The sequence below is a fragment of the Artemia sp. Qi Xiang Cuo genome, chromosome 2, assembly GCF_049724085.1.
Source record: "Artemia sp. Qi Xiang Cuo chromosome 2, ASM4972408v1, whole genome shotgun sequence".
Lineage (NCBI taxonomy): Eukaryota > Metazoa > Arthropoda > Branchiopoda > Anostraca > Artemiidae > Artemia > Artemia sp. Qi Xiang Cuo.
This window is the reverse complement of record NC_142795.1, coordinates 32,141,869-32,162,900: the sequence shown is the minus strand read 5'-3', so window position 1 is coordinate 32,162,900 and position 21,032 is coordinate 32,141,869. Positions and strand designations below refer to the sequence as shown.

Below are 21,032 nucleotides of genomic sequence, written 5' to 3'. Positions count from 1 at the left end.
CCCCCACAGCCTGTGGACAGGGATTGTAAACTATACAATTTATCCATTACTTACATGCAGGATTTATCATTAGGAAAAAGGAAAGTTTTGATTCTGGGTGTATTCGAAAAGAACAAGGGTATTAAGGTAAAAGTTTGGAGAAATGTAGGGATACCTTAAAATAAATAAAAAAGCACTGTGTACATCCAGTTTAATAGAAAGTGGATCTGCAATCTCTTAAGAGTGGCTGAGGGTATTAACTTGAAACTTTCAGGACACTTTGAAAGTGATGATTTAAAGTGGTTGGAGGGCTGCCAACCCTCCTTCCATGCCCTCTTTAGCTGCCCTCTCTTTATAAACATTAGATCAAAATTTTGAAAAAGTCATATTGTTCAAAATAGTCTAAATTAAAATAATTATGCCTGTGGGAATGACATGACCCTCCACATCTTTAGAGAGGAATGCCAAACACAATCAAAACATAATATGTGCATGCTGGTTGTCAAAAGGGCATATAAGAAATAACTAAGGAAGGGCTAAGAGCATTAAGTTGAAATTTACGGCGAATGTTGAGGGGGGTGTTGAAAAGTGATTGGAGGACTACAAGCCTTCCTTTCCCTTTTTAGACATCCCTCCCCTCAACACTAATTAAAATTTTGAAAAATTGGTTTTGTTCAAAATAGACGAAAGGTCTAGTGACTATGCTTCTAGAAATACAATTTCCCCCAAAGCGGGAAAGGAATGTAAATTATACAATATACCCTTTTTAATTGCAGGACTTTAGGAAAAGGGGGAATGTTTGATTCTGATTGCGTTCAAAAAGGTTATGTCTATTTAGGCGGAACTTCGGGAATGTTAAGGGTCATGTTTAACTAAATCAAATTTACAATGTGCATCCAGTTTTTTATAAAGGCGTATTTGCAATATCTCAAGAACGGCCGAAGGTATTAAGTTTAAACTTTCAGGGCAATTTGACGGGTCAAAAATGGTCAAAAACGGTGGGAGGGCAACCAGCCTCCCTCCCATACCCTTTTTAGCTGCAATGTCCTCAAAGACATCAGATCAAAACACTGGAATACTCTCTTGTTCATAATAGTCGAAAGTCAAATAGCTATACTTTCAAAGATGACAAAATCCCCCACAGCCCCATGGGCAAGTGTTGTATGTTACATAAGTTGCCCTTTGTTTATGTACGTATAAGGGGGCAAGTTTATCCTGTGTTCCAATAAGGCTAAGGATATTAAGGTAAAACCTTCAGAAAATATTGAGGGGGATGTCAAACCAAATCAAAAGCCACTATGTGCAGGAGGGCTGTCAAAAGGGTGCAATAGCAATATCTAAGGAACGGCTAAGGGCATTAAGTTGAAACTTCAAAATCATGTTGAGATGGAAGTTGAAAAGGAACGGAGAGCAACCACCTTCCCTCCTCTTGCCCTTGTAGATGCATTAGTCTTGGTATTTCTTCTTTTTCGTGGTTTTTCCCCGCATGTTAGCAAAAAAAAAATTTGCAAAAAGGAAGTTTTTCAAAGAAAAGTAAAGAGCCATGTTAAACTTAAGACCAGCAGAGTAAAATTCCTGTAATATTTCAAACTCAAAACGACCAAATAGTACTATTGAAGAATGAATGAAGCCAAAAACGAACAGAAATTGAACAAAGAATCATAGAAAACATATAGATAGCAGGTACTAATGTTAATGAATAAATAAGTCTTAAAATGAATAAAGATTAAATTTGAATGTTCAAGTCAAAACGAACCAAAATTACTACAAACAGGAGTTTGGCTACTGCCTCCCCCCCTTTCTTAACCGTAAAGTATAAAGCTTATTGAGTCATTTAGGTTTTATTGAAAACTATATGTATCTTAAAAACTGGGCTTTTGTCTTCCAAAACGTTGACGAAAAACAAATATAAATTATGCTAATAATTAAGTTGACTAGAAAGAACTAATGAAAATAAACTGAACTTTTAGTATTTAATAATATTAATTTTTGGAAACTCACCAATTCAAAATTTTATTTCACTGCAATTACTATTTTATTTTTTATTGTTGTTATTATTAGTTATTTCAAATATTATTATTTCATATTTCTTTATTTTTTAATTTATTTTTATTTTATCAATTAATTAATAATTTATTAACTCTTTTCGTTTATTAACTGCACCCTTCACTTTACTTCAATAAAATAAAAATCAAAATGATTTTAAACGTTAGGTTATCTATTTTAAATTTTGCGCCCCTAAAATTTCTGCGTTCGGTACAAGTCCCCCCTTTGTCCCTCCCCTAAAACCATCTCTGGCTAACGGAGGTAATTTCGAGGAAGATATCCTGGCGAGCATGAAATTTGGAGACTGGCTAGATCAAAAGGCGCGATAGCTCTGGTTTTATTTATCGTTTTATACACATGTGCTATTAGCTGATGCTTGAACATATCAGAAACCTATTTTAGTTGTTGAATGAAAAGAATACGAAATAAGAATATCCTTTCATACTTTCTTAAAAGGAAAGGGAAAAAAAATCTTTTAATAAATTAATAGATTTAAATCTTTATTGACCAAACTTAACATCTTAGACATTCTACCTTAATGATGTATTATGATAAATTACCAAAAGTACCTGCAGTTTTTATGGTAAATTAAAGGTTGGCAAGTTTAATTTTTAAACACTAATTCTTTGGCTATACGCAAGACAGATTTCGAGCAGTCAAATTAGGGAGCTAAAATCTAAATGTCTTACGAACATTACAAGGAAATGATTACGCACTTTTATATGTATGGCCTTGAATTGTTTTACCGAAGTCCCAGATTTGAAAAAATGCTTTCTTTCTTAAACGAGCCTAAACCGGACGCCAGGGTTAGAAGAAAAAAGATCTCGTCTGGCTTATTTGCAATCAGGCTACATATATAGATGATAGTAAAAAAAAGAAGAAAAAATCAATAGTACGACTGAATCATATGAAGCATACGAACAATTATATGAAGCCTTTCATCAAACACCGTTATAAACTTTGTCAAAACACAAAGTAAATACCTACTACTACTACTACTAACAACCTTCTGCAGCACCAATCCACCTAAGACCGACACAGCTACATACGCTCTTCCTCAATCACAATAAATTCAAAGCTTTATTCTTTAACCCCCTCTGTTGAAGCTCCAATTTCCTTTAAATTGTTCCTTATGACATCTCCATAGCCAAACCAGGGATGACACGCTTTTCGTTTGGCCTCTGACGGATGGCCAAAAGCCACAATCTTGGTAATTCGCCATCCTTCAATCGTAGAACGTGACCTAGCCATCTTAGCCTTTCTTTCATTTTAGCCCTAGAAATTGGGATCGAACCACATTTTTCGTACATCTTATTGCTTGATATGCGGGTAGTCAAACGGGAACCGAAGGTTTATCTTTAGACAATTCCTCTTCAAAACATTTGAAAAATCTTCCTCATCCTCTTGAAACAGCGAGAACCTCTTCGCTTGAAAAATTTGCACTTAAGTAAGTTCCATGCATTAAAACCAATGTGACGGGTCGCAAGATCTGACTGTCAGAGCATATTTATCAATTTGACACATTGCCCTGACATCTGGAGCTCAGGTCAATCACGCCTAAAAATATTAGTACGTCAGAATAAAATCTGACGACTATTTTTATCTTGAGGTCTTTTTCTCTTCTTCTTTCTTTCATTTATTTCGTGTGCTTCAATTCGTTTGTTCTTATGTTAGTTGTGCTTAATTCGGCTTAAGCCTCTGGGAAACATATTTATTACACTGTATGGAATTTTCTGGTGAATGAAAAATTCGTATGGCTTATGTCAAGCATGATGTCTAAAAGCACTTGAAGCAGATTAATACTTGTCTTTCTTCTCCCCTTTTCTCTCTCGGTTTCAATACTTAAGTAAAAAGACTAGTAATTAAGGCACACTGCCTTAGCTAACGTGCATTTCAAGATCTCTTTCAGCTAAGGCTAGTTTTCAGCAACATTTAGATGTCATTCTAGTAATTCTGGCCACTTGGGCAAGAACGATTCAATATTGATCTGTCCTTGCTTGTAAGTCGTAAAATTTCGCTATTACTGTCAAAACAAATCAAATATAATTTCTTAATAGCTTATATATTTTTTAATTTAATCGAGGCCAGAGCTATTGAGATATATGGTAGACTTAAATACTGAATAGCTGCCGGATTATATAGCTATTAAAAGTCACACTTAGTGATAAATTCATGTTTGAAAATAAAGAGTAGAAAATAAACATTATGGTCTTGGCAATTTTAAGTTGCTCATATTCGCTTGCTCCCTATCGCGTATTTTTCTCTTTTTTCCATCTAATCACGAATACGCTTCCTTGAAACGATTCAGAACACTACAAAACATAATTCAAGTGCAAAAAACAAACGAACAAAAAGTTAACTTTCACTTATTTTCGAATGAATTTCGAAATATTTTTCTTTTTTGATACTCATTCATGTTTTCGAAATGTTTAGGTTGTAACGCAAAATATTCTTTTCTTCCTAAAGGTCCTTTTTTCCCTTTTTATGACAAATAAATATAAACTGTCAAACGTCAAATAAACCTTTATTGAAAAAAAAGAAATTGAGAAATATGGTATAGTCACCAATGACCAAATTATACCTTTTTATTCTTTTTTTGCTGGGGGGAGGGGCTGTAGAATTAAGTGAAATGACAGGAACACAATAAACCATAAAAGATGATGGTGTCCGTTAGAAATTTACCATAATAGGGTTCAACTTTCTTCCATCTTAAATCCATATCAGTCTCTTTTCTTTGTTCTATAGCTTTTTTTTAGCTTATACTTATATTTTTAATTTTACATGGAAAAACGAAACTTCAGAAAAAGAGTGATAAGATTATTTTTGAACCTTCTATTAATCTACACTTATCATTTCACAGTTTCCTTGAGTTGTCATGTATTACTGCTTGCATCTCTCGCGACAGTTTTAAGCTTTATTACTTTAGTTTCACTGGCAGTGATAATTGCGTCTATGCGCACAAACATGTTTGAATGTTTTACAGTAAATTAATATTTTTACTATTGTGCATTTGTAGCTGTTTTTTTTTCTTCCTGAAATCATATCAATATGTAGACGGCTTACTTTCAGTGAGGCAACTGACAAAACAGATTGATAAAATTAAGAGGATCTAGAAGATCCATCCAGATGGCATAATAGTAAAATATTTTATTGGTGGCATGTTAAGAAATTAATAGGAAGTGGTCAATCTGGACTGTTTTCAATTAAAGAGAGAAATAGTGCCTCAATTATTGACGGGAAAAGTGTTTACACAAGCGATTCTAGATTATCGATAGATGGCTTGTATGAACGGAAACTGGAAGTTCTATTGTCATTTTGAGCAAAAAAAAACACATCACCGCAAAGTGGCGTTGTCTGGTATTATTTGGCTTAACATAAAATTTTGATTTGAAGAGGGCTGAAATGTCAAAGAGTGATGATTTTGAAATAGTAATCGATTTAGAATTACTGAAACATGTATCGTCTTCCAGTTTCACAGACCACAAAACCTCAAGATGGTGTCGTTCTTAGAGATATAGGCAGTCCATACAAATAAATGGTTAATAGAAAAAATCGTTTCTAAACCTCCTTTGAGTGAGTTGATTCATTTGAAGCTTATAAAATTTATTAAAAGGTTGTATGGCTGCGCACCAGCTATTGGGGAGAGGGTTTAGAGGATCTTTGCGTAGATAGAGGGAAGTTTTTTTTTATGCTGATCCTTAATATGTAAAATTTCTAATTGCTCCCAAAAAGTTATTAACATAAGACAATTTGCACAATTTTAGAAAAAGAGGTCAAACTGCACCAAAAAGGCAATGAATAATTTAAAATGAAATTCGACATGTCTGGAAATCCCAAAGCTGCTATGTACAAAAATACAAATTTCATATTTTTCTTAAAACGAATGGTCACGCGCATGTGTTTGTCTAGATTGCTATTTTTCTCAGGGTGATCGTATCGAAGCAGTGGTCGAGGCTATCAAAAGAGGGCTGTTGAACCCTCTTTTGATAAATTTTAAATGTTCAAGAGAGAACATTTAAAAATCTCGTGCGCTTTAAAGTAAAAAAAGGGAACGCATCACAATAAATCCCGATTTTCAACATTTTGCCCCACAATACAACAATTTTGAACGAAAATTATTGAAAGGATGCTCACATAGCCTCCCATTTTCAGTAAAAAAAGAAAACAAAAAAGAAAAGTAAAGTGAAAGTGCCTTTTCTTATATGAAACATGTAGAAATATATGAAACATTATATGAAACATTATATGAGAAGTTAATTATATGAAACTTGAACTTGGGGAGTCCCGAAATTTTGGGGGAAGGGGGACACTGGAGTGGGGTACAAAATTCGTCCCTAAAAATTTTATAATTAATAAGAAATTAACTGTTATAATAGACCATTTACTCATTAAAAAGGTATTATATTGAATAGTTGTGAACCAGCTATTAGGGTAGAAACAGCGTATTGCTTCGTGACGAGGGGGTGAGGGGAGAGGTAGCGTGTGTACAAAAATGGATTTTTGCTCCCCCCCTAAAAAAATTAAATTATGATTGAAGTAGAGAGAGGTTTTAATCTTTTTGGTAAAAAGCGTAAGTATTTATTGTTTTTAGAAAAAAAGTAAAGTAAAAGTGTCCTTTTTTGATATGTTGTCAAGCCACCGTTTTAGTAAAAGTTGGCTTAAAAAATAGTACAAATGTACTTCAGAGGGTAACAACGATCCTAATTCACTGATGGGCACTAACATTTGTTTCCATCTGTTTATTTACCTCTACCTCCAGTTTACTCCCTCTGTGGCACATTTCTCAAGACTATCAAACAGGTCGTGGTAACGAACTGTAGGTAAGGAGCGACCCGGCTCAATAGTAACCGAAACTCTAAAAAGCGGAATCTTGATACCAATAGATACATCAAAAGAATCCGATTTTAATGCTGATTTTAAATATATAAGTTTCATCAAGTTCTGTCCTACACATTAAAAGTTACGCGCCTGTGACAATGTGCATGATTTTCGAAAAAGGAGGAAACACCCCCTTAAGGATATATAATTTTAAAAAAAGTCACACCACCGGATTCAGCATTTCAGAGAACCCTACTATAGAGATTTCAAGCTCCTATCTGCAAAAATGTGCAATTTTGTATTTTTTGCCAGAAGAAAGATCACGAATGCGTGTTTATTTTTTTTATTTATTTATTTTTATTTATTTTTTTTCCAGGGGTGATCGTATCGACCCAGTGGTCCTAGAATATCGTGGGAGGGCTCATTCGAACGGAAATTTAAAAGTTCTAGTGCCCTTTTTAAGTGACAAAAAAAAATTGAGAGCAACTAGGCCCCCTCCCACGCTCATTCTTTGTGGGATGCTCCCACGCTCATGTGGGAAGAAGGGATGCTCTTATAAACTTCAGAGCGGGCTCATTTGATTTCAAATGGAAAGTTATTTTTCACTTTTAAAGAGTCTAAAGAGATCGAAGGGCAATTAGCCCCGCCCCACGCCCTTTTTTCCCCAAACCCATCTGATAAAAATTTTAAGATAGCCATTTTGATAAAAATAGTTCAAACATCAGATAATAAAAACTCTGATGTTGGTACAAACCCATTTTTCCACTTTCATATTGTCACTTTGATACCAGTTTTGATACTTTGATGAACATTTGATTTTTTTAACAAGTTTGATTTTGAAATAAGGAATTTTTAAAAAGCTAAAAATTTTGAGCTATCAAAAACGAACAAAAATTAATTAAAAAAAAACTTTCCTAAAAATAAGTTTTTCAAAGAAAAGCAAAGGCAATTTTAAACTTAATCTCAGAATATACAAATACCTGTTAAAATTCAAACTCAAAACGACCAGAAATTACTAGTAAAGAATAAATGAAACCCAAAACAAACAGAAATTAAATAAACAATCATAGCAAAAAACATACAACAAGTAATAATATAAATGAATAAATAGATCTTAAAGCGAGTAATGCTTAGATGGCTTAAAGAGCCATTGGGTAAAGTTCATAAAAAATTCATTGGTAAAAATTTAATAGCTTTCAGCACTTGCCCCGGGGACTTTGGGGGATTAAGTCATCCTAAAAGACATAGTTCTTATATTTTCGACCATGCTGAACAAAATAGGTATCTCAAAATTTTGATCGGGTGACTTTGGTAAAAAAATGAGCGTGGTAAAAATTAAATCAATAAAGATTTAAATCTATTAATTTATTAAAAGAGTTTTATCCCTTTCCTTTTAAGAAAGTATGAAAGGTTATTCTTATTTCGTATTCTTTTCATTCAACAACTAAAATAGGTTTTTTCTGATATGTTCAAGCTTCAGATAATAGCACATGTGTATAAAACGATAAATAAAACCAGAGCTATCGCGCCTTTTGATCTAGCCAGTCTCCAAATTTCATGCTCGCCAGGATATCTTCCTTGAAATTACCTCCGTTAGCCAGAGATGGTTTTAGGGGAGGGACAAAGGGGGGACTTGTATCGAGCGCAGAAATTTTAGGGGCGCAAAATTTAAAATAAATAACCTAACGTTTAAAATCATTTTGATTTTTATTTTATTGAAGTAAAGTAAAGGGTGCAGTAATAAATGAAAAGAGTTAATAAATTATTAATTAATTGATAAAATGAAAAAAAAAAAAAAAAAAAATGAAATAATAATATTTGAAATAACTAATAATAACAACAATAAAAATAAAATAGTAATTGCAGTGAAATAAAATTTTGAATTGGTGAGTTTCCAAGAATTAATATTATTAAATATTAAAAATTCAGTTTATTTTCATTAGTTCTTTCCAGTCAACTTAATTATTATCATAATTTATATTTATTTTTCGTCAACGTTTGAGAAGACAAAAGCCCAGTTTTTAAGATACATATAGTTTTCAATAAAACCTAAATGACACAATAAGCTTTATACTTTACGGTTAGGAAGGGGGGGGGGGAGGCAGTAGCCAAATTCCTGTTTGTAGTAATTTTGGTTCGTTTTGACTTGAACATTCAAATTTAATCTTTATTCGTTTTAAGACTTATTTATTCATTAACATTAGTACCTGCTATCTATATGTTTTCTATGATTCTTTGTTCAATTTCTGTTCGTTTTTGGCTTCATTCATTCTTCAATAGTAATATTTGGTCGTTTTGAGTTTGAAATATTACAGGAATTTTACTCTGCTGGTCTTAAGTTTAACATGGCTCTTTACTTTTCTTTGAAAAACTTCCTTTTTGCAAAATTTTTTTTTGCTAACATGCGGGGAAAAACCACGAAAAAGAAGAAATACCAAGACTAATGAAGCCCTTTCAAATAGATGGCTTTGCAAATTCTAGTTAAACAGGAATAAAACCAAGCACGGGAACAAATACTTACCACAGTTTCTAAAGGTGACTGTACAGTTTCTAGTTCTTCTGTAAAATTGCAATGAAATAGATCCCTTCTAAGGAGATTACCATCATACTCCAAAAATGAGAGATAGAGATTCCTGAAGTGTTCGACGTGCTTATTTTTCACTTTAAGCTTCTTTGGTGAATTCCAATGTATTACCTAACAAAAAGAATTGGTTAGAAAATTTTTACCAGAAGTTTGACATAAAGCATGTGTTTGTCAAAAGTAGTAAAGATATAAAATTGGCTTTGCAGGAAGGTAATAACTGTTGCAGACGTCCCAGAATGTCGTCATTGATGCTCGGAGGTGACGTAACTTTGGTAGGGGAGGGGGGATGTGTATCGATGTTGAAGTTCTGTATCTTGTGGTGGCAATTGTAAAGAAGCTTCGTGAAGTTCCGTGAATATCACATTATCACTTCGTGAATATTCACGAACGAGATTCCTCGGAGGTTCCCGATGAGATAAGAAGAAAATGATTTTCCTGACAAGAAATTAGATTTTCTTTTCTCTGTGAAAGAGAAAAGAAAACGAAAAAGGGGGGGGTAAATATGTGTACACTGGGCTCAAAGGCCTCAGGATGTACGTGCCTGAGTTGACATATCTAAATTTTTATTTTAAAATTGTTAGCTTTTCTCCTCATCTATCTTCAACATTTGTACAGATAGAATAGTTTGATAGGAGTTCCTATGGCTTGTTTGATCTGTAATAAAAAGATTTCTTATCTTGCCTGTGCTAACCACTATTTCTTTATCAGCAAAACCAAATATGAATGATTAAATATGTCAAATAAAAAAATCTCTTTCTCAGTAATATTGGTTTTGCTCTTAATCTCAGCAAATGTAAAGTCTAATATTTTTTAGACAAAGGGGTTTAGCTGAAACTGACTTAATTGCCCTATTTCATAATCTTCTTCCCTTCGGACAAAAATCATAATTCGTTCACTTTACCTGATGTGCGCTACGTGTAGCCATATTAAGATCTTTTCGTAATCAAATAATTGATGACAGAAAAAAGACACCAATTGGGCATGGGAAAATTCTATCATACCAGAGGAAGTGCTATTAGGCGAGTCTTGCCGGGTTATATTTAAATATCGTCCATCCTACTTTATTCCACAGAAAATATAAGTTCATTGGGATTCGCAGGAATCTATGCTTGCACTTTAAAAGTCACATATTTTCGCAGCAAATCGGCAGCCTATTCATTACCAGTTTTTTTCGATAAGCTAGCATTCATGTGATACATGTTGAGTTGTTGGAAATGTAGCCAGTTTATGTTACTGGAAAGATAGAAAATGTTTGAATTTCTTATAATATAATAAATTTTATGTTCTTTAAATCCGCAAGAATAAGGAAATTAATTTCTAAAGTCGCAAAGAAAAAAAAATTAAGGAAGAAGAACAAAGAAACTGACATTATTTGTAGGGTCAGTGGAAGACTAAATAAGGAAATGCATCAGTATTAGATTTAATACAACTACTGTTGAATCGAAAAAATTGTGAGTCGACAGATTGTTAGTTCGCGTTTTTTTATTGTTATTATCATTTCTTTTTATTAATTAAAAAAAAAAAAACTTTCCAAAAAATAAGTTTTTCAAAGAAAAGCAAAGGCCATTTTAAACTCAAGCTCAGCAGATACAAATACCTGTTAAAATTCAAACTCAAAACGACCTGATATTACTATTAAAGAATAAATGAAGCCCAAAACGAATAGAAAATAAATAAACAATCATAGCAAAAAACATACAAAAAATAATAATATAAATGAATAAATAGATCTTGAAGCGAGTAATGCTTAGATTGAATATGAAAATCAAGCTTAAAACGAAAAAAAATATTTTGCTATTGAAGTATAAATGAAACTGAAATCGAACAGAAATTAAACAAACAGTCAATGAAAACAAACATACAATTGATATTAATGTAAATGAATAAATAAATCTTAAAACGAGTGAAACTTAAATTGAATATGCAAATCAAGCTTGAAACGAACAAAATCACTACAAACAAGAGTTTGGGTATCGCCTCCTTCTCTCACTATAAAAGTCTAAAACCTACTGCGTCATTGGCGCTTTACTGAAAACTATATTCGTCTTGAACAGTCTTGGAAAGTAAAAACAACATCAAATTGAATATTTGATATATAATGATATTAATTGTTGAAAGATCCATGAGTTCAAGAATTTATTTCACTGTAATTTTAATTTTGTTTTCAATCTTGTAAGAACTGGAAAAGAAAATATGTGCAATATAATTCGTTTTCAGTGAAGCACCAAAAAAGCGTGGCTCTCTTCGATCTCTTTTGAATCTCTAAAAGTGAACTAGAAATTTCTATTTTCAATCAAATGAGCTATTTCTGAAGTTTATACGAGCATCCCTTCAATAAGAACCATATATACCCCCAAAGTATAACTTACAACGCCTGTCCCTGGGCCCGGGGGAGTTGTGTCGAAATTTCTATTGGATAGGTTTTGGGAAATAAGGGCATGGAGGGGGGGGGCTACCTACTCTCCGATCACTTTTGCCTCTTAAAAAGTGAATTAGAACTTCCAATTTCCAATCAAATGAGCACTCTCTGAAGTTTATAGGAGTATCCCTTCCATAAGAACCATACATACCTCCTGGGAATAACTTAAAACGCCTGCCCCCGGTCCCTGGGGGTTTGTTTCAACACCGGATTTTTGTTATCAGCTGTTTGAAGTGTTTTTAAAAATGGTCATCTCAAAATTTTGACTCTTTTGACAAATTCTTTGACTCTTAATAAGGGCACTAGAACTGTAGATTTCCAATTAAATGAGCCCTCTTTGAAGTTTATACGACGACCCTTTCTATATGAAGTGACTCTGGGAAAAAATAAATGGAGTGTGGGGGAGGGGCTAGCTGCCCTCCGATCCCTTTTGACTCTTAAAAAGTGAATTACAACTTTCAATTTCCAATCAAATGAGCCCTCTCTGAAGTTTATACGAGCATCCTTTCCATAACAACCATGTATGCCACCAGGACATAACTTACAACGACTACCCCCGGACCCTGGGGGGCCATATCGACACCGAAGTTTTTGTTATGTGAACTTTGAACTATTTTTAACAAAATGCCTATCTCGAAATTTTTATCTGATGCATTTAGGGCGTGGAGGGGGGGGGCTAGTTGCCCTTCGATCTCTTTTGAATCTTAAAAAGTGAATGAGAACTTTCAATTTCCAATCAAATGAGCCGTCTCCGAAGTTTATACGAGCATCCCTTCCATAAGAACTATATATGCCCCCAGAGCATTACTTACAACGCCTGCCTCCGGGCCCTCGGGGGTTGCGTCGAAACAGGATTTTTTCTTATCTTACCTTTGAACTATTTTTAATGAAATGGCTATTTTAAACTTTTATCGGATGGGTTTAGAGAAAATAGGGCGTGGGGTGCTAGGTGCCCTCAGATCTCTTTTGACTCTTAAAAACTGAACTAGAACTTACAATTTCCAATCAAATGAGCCCCTCTTTGAAGTTTATACGAGCATATCTTTCATAAGAACCATATAAAACCCCAGGACAACACTTACAACGCCTACCCCCCGGGTAGGCGTTGTCATCGGAGTTTTTGTTATCTACTTTTTGAACAATTTAAAAAAAAATAGCTATCTCAAAATTTGTAGCGGATGGGTTTGGGGGGGGGAAGACGTGGGGAGGGGTTAGTTGCCCTTAAATCCCTTGACTATTAAAAAGTGAACTAGAACATTCAATTTCAAATCAAATGAGCCCTCTATGAAGTTTATACGAGCATCCCTTGGATAAGAACCATACATGCCTTCAGGGCATAACCTATAACACCTTCCCCCGGGCCCTGGGGGGTTGTATTACAACCGGAGTTTTTCTTATCGGACCTTTGAACTATTTTTAACAAAATGTCTATCTCAAAATTTTCATCAGATTGTTTGGAAAAGGCGTGGGGGGGATAGTTGCCCTTGGATCTCTTTTGGCTCTTAAAAAGTGAACTCGAACTTTCAATTTCCAATCAAACGAACTCTCTCTGAATTTTTTACGATTATACCCCCTAGCCCTGGGGGGTTATGTCGACTCCTGAGTTTTTGTTATCTGACTTTTGAACAATTTTTAACAAAATGGCTATCTCAAACTTTTAATCGGATGCATTTGGGGAACAAGGGCCGTAGCAGATGGGGCTAGCAGCCCTCCAATCTCTTTTGAATCTAAAAACTGAACTAGAACTTTCAATTTCCAATCAAATGAGCCCTCTCTGAAGTTTTTATGAGCATCCCTTCCATAAGAACCATATATTCCCCCAGGGCATAACTTACAACGCCTGCCCTCGGGCCCTGGGGAGGGGGGGCTGTGTCGACCCCGGAGTTTTGTTATATGGTCTTTTAACTATTTTTTTAAATGGCTATCTCAAAGCTCTTATCGGATGGGTTTGAGGAAAAAAGGGCTTGGAGAGGGGAGGACTAGGTGCCCTCCGATCTTTTTTTACTCTTAAAAATTGAACTAGAACTTTGAATTTCCAATCAAATGAGCCCTCTTTGAAGTTTATACGAGCATCCCTTCCATAAAAACCGTATATTTCCTAAGGGCATAACTTACAACACCTGCCCCCAGCCCTGGGGGGTTGTGTTGACACCGGAGTTTTTATTATATGATCTTTGAACTATTTTTAAGAAAATAGTTATCTCAAAATTTTTATCGGATGCATTTAGGAAAAAGGACGTAGGGGGAGGGGTGCTGGTTACCCTCCCATACTTTTTACTCTTAAAAAGTGAACTAGAACTTTCAATTTCCAATCAAATGAGCCCTGTCAGAGGTTTATACGAGCATTCCTTCCCTAAGAACCGTATATGCCCGACAAACCCTTCCATGTAAAGTGCCTCTGGAAAAAAAAAAAAAAATAATAATAAAACACTGGAGCCGTATGTTTTTTTACTATAGGCAACACTATAGCGTTGCCTCTAATAAACCAGAGATCTTGAGAGAATCTATAAACCTGCACAATATGTTTTACTTTAGCATCGCGTCAAATATTCTAGTCTGAACAACGACTAATAGAAACCTATCAAAATGATGATTAAGCTGATAGAGATGAGAGATAGAGATAACGATTGTATTTTCAAACGCCAAAAAAACGGTCATGCCGACAAGTGGCAGTTTTTGTCATAATAAGACACTAAACATATAAAACATATTATAATCACAGCCATAGCCATCGTCATGCAAAAATATACATTGATTCGAAATATCACAGATTCAAATTAAACAGAGTCAAACAGAGTCAAGTTTAAAAAGAATAATGAACTAAAGAAAATAAAAATATACAATTATTGACGAGTGGGTGCAGCATTAAAAATCTTAACGAACGAGGAAACAAAACTACTTGCGTGCCGCATATGCCGCAATGGTACGGGCTGAATTGTTGGTACCGGTTGAGTTACATTTCGCGGGAGCCTTTGGCGCGAAGGGAGATGCTCAGGGGGAAGGATTCCACGAAGTCGCGGATTTTCCAAAATACCGACACCAAACTTAAAACACAATTCATCACGGCAAAAATTTTAAGCAAAAATTGTTTCAAAAGGGAGCAATAAGGAACTTTGGGAGATTTTGACACAACCAGAAGAGCTCGGTACTGGATCCTTTCCAGGCGGTCCTTCAGGTCCAAAGTGAGGCCGTAGTGCCAAACGGGACAAGCCTATTCTACCAGCGGTCTGACAAATGTAAGAAAAACACGCAATAGGTGGGGGGTTGGAACACCATGACGAGCATGGAGTTTTAAAGAAAGGATACCCAGGTTTGCCCATTAGATCATCTCCTGTGTCTGTTTTTCCCACTTCAGGTCATGTGTGAGATATATTCCCAAGAGTTTAATATCCATGATGCCTGAAATATTCTGAAAAGCAAGGGATAAACTGTCTCTTAGGAAAGAAAAAGTTAATATGAGCGATTTTTCGCGATTGACGATCATTTTGCCCTCCTCAGCTTGACCTGATAAAATCGCCATTATTTTGTCTGCCTTACTTGAAACACTCTTTTCACCCAGCTCCAGGACGGATCAACGAATTTAAAGCGATCCGACTCATCATTTGCCAACTCATTAACCATAACCAAAAAAAGTAGAGGGCCTAAAATTGTTCCCTGGGGAACTCCGCAGTAAATTGGCTGGGGATCAGAATAGGCTGATTTAGTTTTTTGGCTTCTACCTGATAGAAAATTTGCAACTATTCTTATCAAATATATATCAACATTAAAATTTATTAATAGCTTGAGGATAAGGGTTCTGTGGCAGATAAGGTCAAATGCTTTCTTTAAGTCAATCGCGATGAGGTTGAACCAGCGTTCTGGTTCATCTAGATGCTTTAAATCTTATCAAGCAAACTAACTAAGTAATGGCTTGTTGAACTCTTAGGAATATTCCCGAATTGCTGAGGGTCAATTTTATGTAGAATTAAAGTTTTCAGCCACCCACGATAAAACTTTCATAAATCTTGCTAAAACTCGATGTCATCGTAATAGACCCCTTCACCAGTAAAATCACAGGGGGCTCCTTTCTTGGGGATAGGGGTTATGAATCCACTTTTCCAAATTCGCGGACACTGGCCTGACATTGTAATCTTGTTAAATATTAAAGTTAACGGAGCACTTAAAAATTCAGGAAAAGCCTTAATGAGATGAACAGGAATATCGAGTGGTGTAATACTGGTCTTCTTCAGTTTCATCAGTTTGAGGCGAACTTGAGATTCTGTGATGATTGGGAAATCAATAAGATCTGGAGAAGCATGCGGAAAATCCTCCGAGCTTATTGGTGGAAGTGACTGAACAATCGCTGCCAGGTTAGTGTTTATGCGATCTGCAGTTTCTTAGTCCGGCTCATCATAGCCAAAATCCAATCCAGTCTGCGTTTTACCTGTGATTTGCTTTATCCTTGTGTACCACTGTTCAGGCTTAGAATCCAATAAATGAGATACTTTCATTTGGTAGTACAACACTGCTGCCTGGCGAGTCATTCTTCTGATTTTATTTTTCAGGTTAGTAGCTTCTTTGTGTTTTTAGTTCCTGAAAAGTTGTCTCATTTTCCTGCTTAGTGCTTTGATTTCTTTTGTAACGTATGGACGATCTGCTGAAAAACGTTTGTTAACTTTTTCAGGAAAATAGAAACAAGTTCTTGAAATTATCCTCTGCGACTATCAGCCTCTGATTTGATATTGTGAAAGATAGAATTTTCCCTAAACAGAAAAAGAATGGCTTAAAAATACACAAATTCCATGAACAAATAGTTCATCTTTCTAATCCTGTGGTGTTTAATTATAAAGATATTCATTCTATTCTGAAAAGTGAAGTTTTCAAACATGATCAATAAAGAAAAGCTCTGCTATCTTTTTCCCGCGATGGCACAGTGGACTCATCTCTGCAAAATGGGGCACGGGGTTTGATCCCAGCAGCCAAACGGCCAACGTAAGTACCTTTGTAGTCACGAAGCGTTTTTATACCACGGGCTGGACTCCGATGGGTCTAACAGTTCTCCAGATTTAGCTGGATTCTTATTTGTCCTCTAATTGATCGAAGGCGTTAACGTGATTAGAATAATATAATTGAATTTCTTCTTCATTATTATTGCACAATTACCAATGTGGTAAATTGGACCTCTTCAGATGGAGACATGCTAGAGCAAAAGAGATACAAGATTAGATTGCTAATTTTATGCTTATTTTCATTGTTTAGTTCACGTTTTTGACAACTCATTCCCGGCCCCCTCTAATGGTCACATATATCCTTAGACAATATAGAAAAAGCAACATAAATATTGATAAAAATTGATTTAAAAACAGATGAAAATGGAAAAAAAGGAAATATGATTCATTGATACTTCCTGCATATTATAAAATAAGAATTCCATAGTTTTTGATTAGTTTCTGTATATAACCTAGGATTATGTGAGACCATTAGAGGATGAATTTTCAAAAACGCGAACCAGATCATGAAAATAAGTATAACAACATTAATCTAAATCTGTGTCACTTTTTGTTCTAGCACGTCTCCTTCTGAAGAGTTCCAATTCTAGGCGTTTACCACAAATGAAATTAAGGAAAGAAATGAAGCATATCCTGTTAGGAAACTGAAGCTGCCAATTTTTATGCAGAAATGTGAAAGAGTACACTAAAATTAGAAAAAAAGTAGACAACTCCAAAGAATTCTTAGTCTGTAGCTTAGCTTTCAATCTCACATCCTAACTTTGTTCGTTTCAAAACTGAATCTTTAGCTCGTGGTTGACATGGCTTAACTTTATGCTTTAATGCTTTATGCGACTTAATGCTTTTATGGGACTTAATGCTTTTCTGGCATGAATGTTGAAGTTGAAAATACTAAAAGAGACTATCTCTGTACAACTTAAGCCTATCAACTAGCAACGCAATAAATTGCCATACCAAAGAGTCAAAACAACGCGGAAATTTTTTAATTTACATGAGCTTATATTCCGCAAGGCTGTAATAAACATAAAACAACAAAGGCATTTATTTTACCGATGGTGCTGTTTTTATGTGTAGGGTACTTATTATTAAGTTAAAATTAAGCAAAATTTATTTTTAATATGCTATTTAACTAGATGTGGATTCGGCCATAATGGGAACAGCATTATCATCGAAGATTGTATTTGGTGTAGGTTGTGAAACACTAATCTAAGAGAGTAAAAAGATACCTTAATATCTGAAACAGATGTATAACACTCTTCAGAAAGTGTATTGTCAGAAAGCTGTACATTCCAAAAGCAAGGAAGACGGTGTACGAGATGAGGACTCTGATGTATTACGCCATTTATAACATCTTGATCCGCGAGGTTGGTCGAAAGCTTAAAAAAGCAATGAAATAATACAAATTAAGGGGTTTATGATGGAGACACTTGCGTACAGCAAAAACTAAGCAACGAGTAATTGTTACAAAGTCAGATTGTAGCTCTATTTATTTAGGAGAAGATTTGTCACCTTTTTAGAACTTTTGTTATCTTTTTGTAACATTTGCTATTTTACAGAACTACTGTTCTGAAATTGTTTTTTGTAAGATATATATATATATATATATATATATATATATATATATATATATATATATATATATATATATATATATATATATATATATATATATATATATATATATATATATATATATATATATATATATATATATATATATACATTTATTTATAACCCGCTTACATCACAAGATAAATAGTGAAGTACAAAAAAAAAAAAAAAAAAAAAAAAAAAAAAAAAAAAAAATCACCAATAACAATTAAACAATAAAAACATTAAATAAATAAAATGATTTATTTAATATTTTAATATTTTTAATTATTTATTAATAAGATTATTCTGAGAAATAATAAAGGGCATAAAATATAAAACAAAAGCGGTAGAAAGGATAGCAAAGTTTTTTAACTAAATGAAATTATAAAGCTTGATTCTGAAACTCGTAGTAAATTTTTTTAATGTGGTAATGTGAGATAAAAATGAGGCTTATTTTCTTAATTTTACTTTTAGCACTTGTTCATTATATATCACCACTTTTTTTAATGTAGTAATGTGAGATAAAAGTGAGGTTTATTTTCTTAATTTTACTTTTAGCACTTGTTCATTATATATCACCACTGAAACTGCCAAACTTTGACCAAAACTACTAAAACTGAGAACACATTTTTTTTTAAACAACAAATTTAAATATACAGAAGTTAAAAATTCCATTACCATCCCGGTCCGTAAGGTGTGCAGACAGTTTAAAAAAGCCAAATCACTCAATCACAATTAGAGAACTTATTACAAGGGCAAGTAAATACAGAAAAAATTAAAATATCTTAACAGCATTTAGAAAACAATCATTTGCATAGAATAAATTTAGTTATTTCATAACATATAAAAACTAATAAGAAAAAAGTACATACGTGTACATATTAATACGTAGCTGAATGTTAAGCAACAGGTACTACTTAGAGCCTACAATTAGTTCAGCTACGAGGTTGGTTTCAGTTCATTTATCATAGACAAAACGTCTTGGATTTATAGGTTCTGATAGCAGTTATACTTTTCCTTTACAATTTTTTTTTCTACGCAAAACACATAAGCGAAAATCCTTTTTTCATTATAGTAAAAAGTTCTACTGAAACAAAAACCCAGTCATTTACCATATCTTATGAGCTTACAGTCCCCATTATAGGAGACAAAGAAAAGTTAAAATTATTGAAAACCTTCAAATGATGGAAGTCAGGCTAATGGTCAAAATGCTCCATTTTTTGTAGAAATTGGTTTGTGCTTTTAAAATGCAAAATTTAAATAAAGCCAAACCCTTTTGCCCATCCAAGAAGCAACAATATAGCTTATTGAAAACATATTTCATTTTTTTATGTTTGGAAGGGTTTACAAGAAAAATCTATGAGAATGCATTAAAATCAATCAATCGTATGTGGACATGAGATTGAACTCATAAAATACAAAATACAAAATCCGTAAAATTGAATAGCTTAGGGTAAAGAGCGAGGGTTGAGAAAGGGACAGGTTCCTCATATACGGAATAATTTCTGTTTGTTTAAGTTTGGACATTGCTCCTAAATTTCAATTGACCTTTTTTATTTGCCTATCAATTAAGGATGGGCAGAAAGTACAATTTTGTGTAGGCAGGACATGAAGAGTAACAGTTTCTTCGTACACTTGAAATATATATATATTTAAGAAAAATATCTGTGAACTCAAACAATTTTGATCCAACTAATACAGTACTATCTTTACGGTATCTAGAACTTAAATCCTCAGCTTAACACGGCTCGGATAAATGACAATGTTTAGCACAACTATAAATGCATGTTATGTGTATTTTATTCACTGCCTTTTACTTAAAGTGAGATTGAAAGAGCAAATATTTTAGTGCATTATCGCGTTACAATAGCACCATTCACAGCTTGTGTGACAGGACAATTTTTTTCTTAAATCTCCCGCGCGTTATTATATTCCCTTGCTTAAACTGAATAACTTCGAGTCCGTAAGCCAGCGGCTCTCGAAAATTGTATATCCACGACAAAATTAGAAGTTCTTGAACATGTCCAGTCGTATCAAGCGAAAAAAACAAAAATTACACGGAAACAGAAGTAACAGCTGAGGCATGGATTTATTGCAATCTCACCATAAATTCCTATTACCGGAGAGACCCTTTAGAATATAAGACGTCGTCATATAGTTTTACTATAGCGCCATTTATGGTTGTAATCTACGATTAAGACGCCATTTATCACCTTCTATATGCCGATGCATTTTTTGTCTAGAAACGGATTTTAATTTAAATATTATACTTTGCTATTTATAATAGACACTAGATGTAGCAATTTACTTTAAAATAAACCCTTAAACAGCTCCATATGATGTTCCAGTACTCTGCTAGCACTGGAGGAAAAATAGAGCACGCATCAGTGCTTCCCATGCCATGCAACTTGTTGTTCAAGCCAGGGGACTGTAAGTCCCTGGTATAAGGTTTCGGCCATGGCAACTCCAATGGTGTAGTCTTTGTTTCAATCCGACCCCATTTTTCAGGGGTTTCAGGCTATTTTGCGGAATACCCATAAATTTGTTTACGAAATAAAATTTTAGTATTAAGACTAATCGAGATAATAGTTACCATTCCTGAATC

At 34.1% G+C, this 21,032-nt stretch overlaps 3 protein-coding genes across 3 annotated transcripts in view; 2 read left to right on the top strand and 1 right to left on the bottom strand.

Moving 5' to 3' along the window:
• Nucleotides 1-21,032, top strand: part of TM9SF3 (transmembrane 9 superfamily protein member 3) — a 696,120-nt gene that overhangs the window by 403,665 nt on the left and 271,423 nt on the right. The gene's annotated exons all lie outside the window — the stretch shown is intronic.
• LOC148955147 (xylosyl- and glucuronyltransferase LARGE2s-like) overlaps nt 1-21,032 on the bottom strand; it is a 159,743-nt gene that overhangs the window by 78,599 nt on the left and 60,112 nt on the right. Inside the window, exons 6-7 of the mRNA XM_089100559.1 lie at nt 18,061-18,210; nt 9,365-9,538 (exon numbers count right to left, since the gene is read on the bottom strand). Coding sequence (XP_088956685.1) covers nt 9,365-9,538; nt 18,061-18,210 — 324 coding nt within the window. The remainder of the gene's footprint in view (nt 1-9,364; nt 9,539-18,060; nt 18,211-21,032) is intronic.
• Nucleotides 1-21,032, top strand: part of LOC148955148 (beta-1,4-galactosyltransferase 4-like) — a 69,752-nt gene that overhangs the window by 29,456 nt on the left and 19,264 nt on the right. The gene's annotated exons all lie outside the window — the stretch shown is intronic.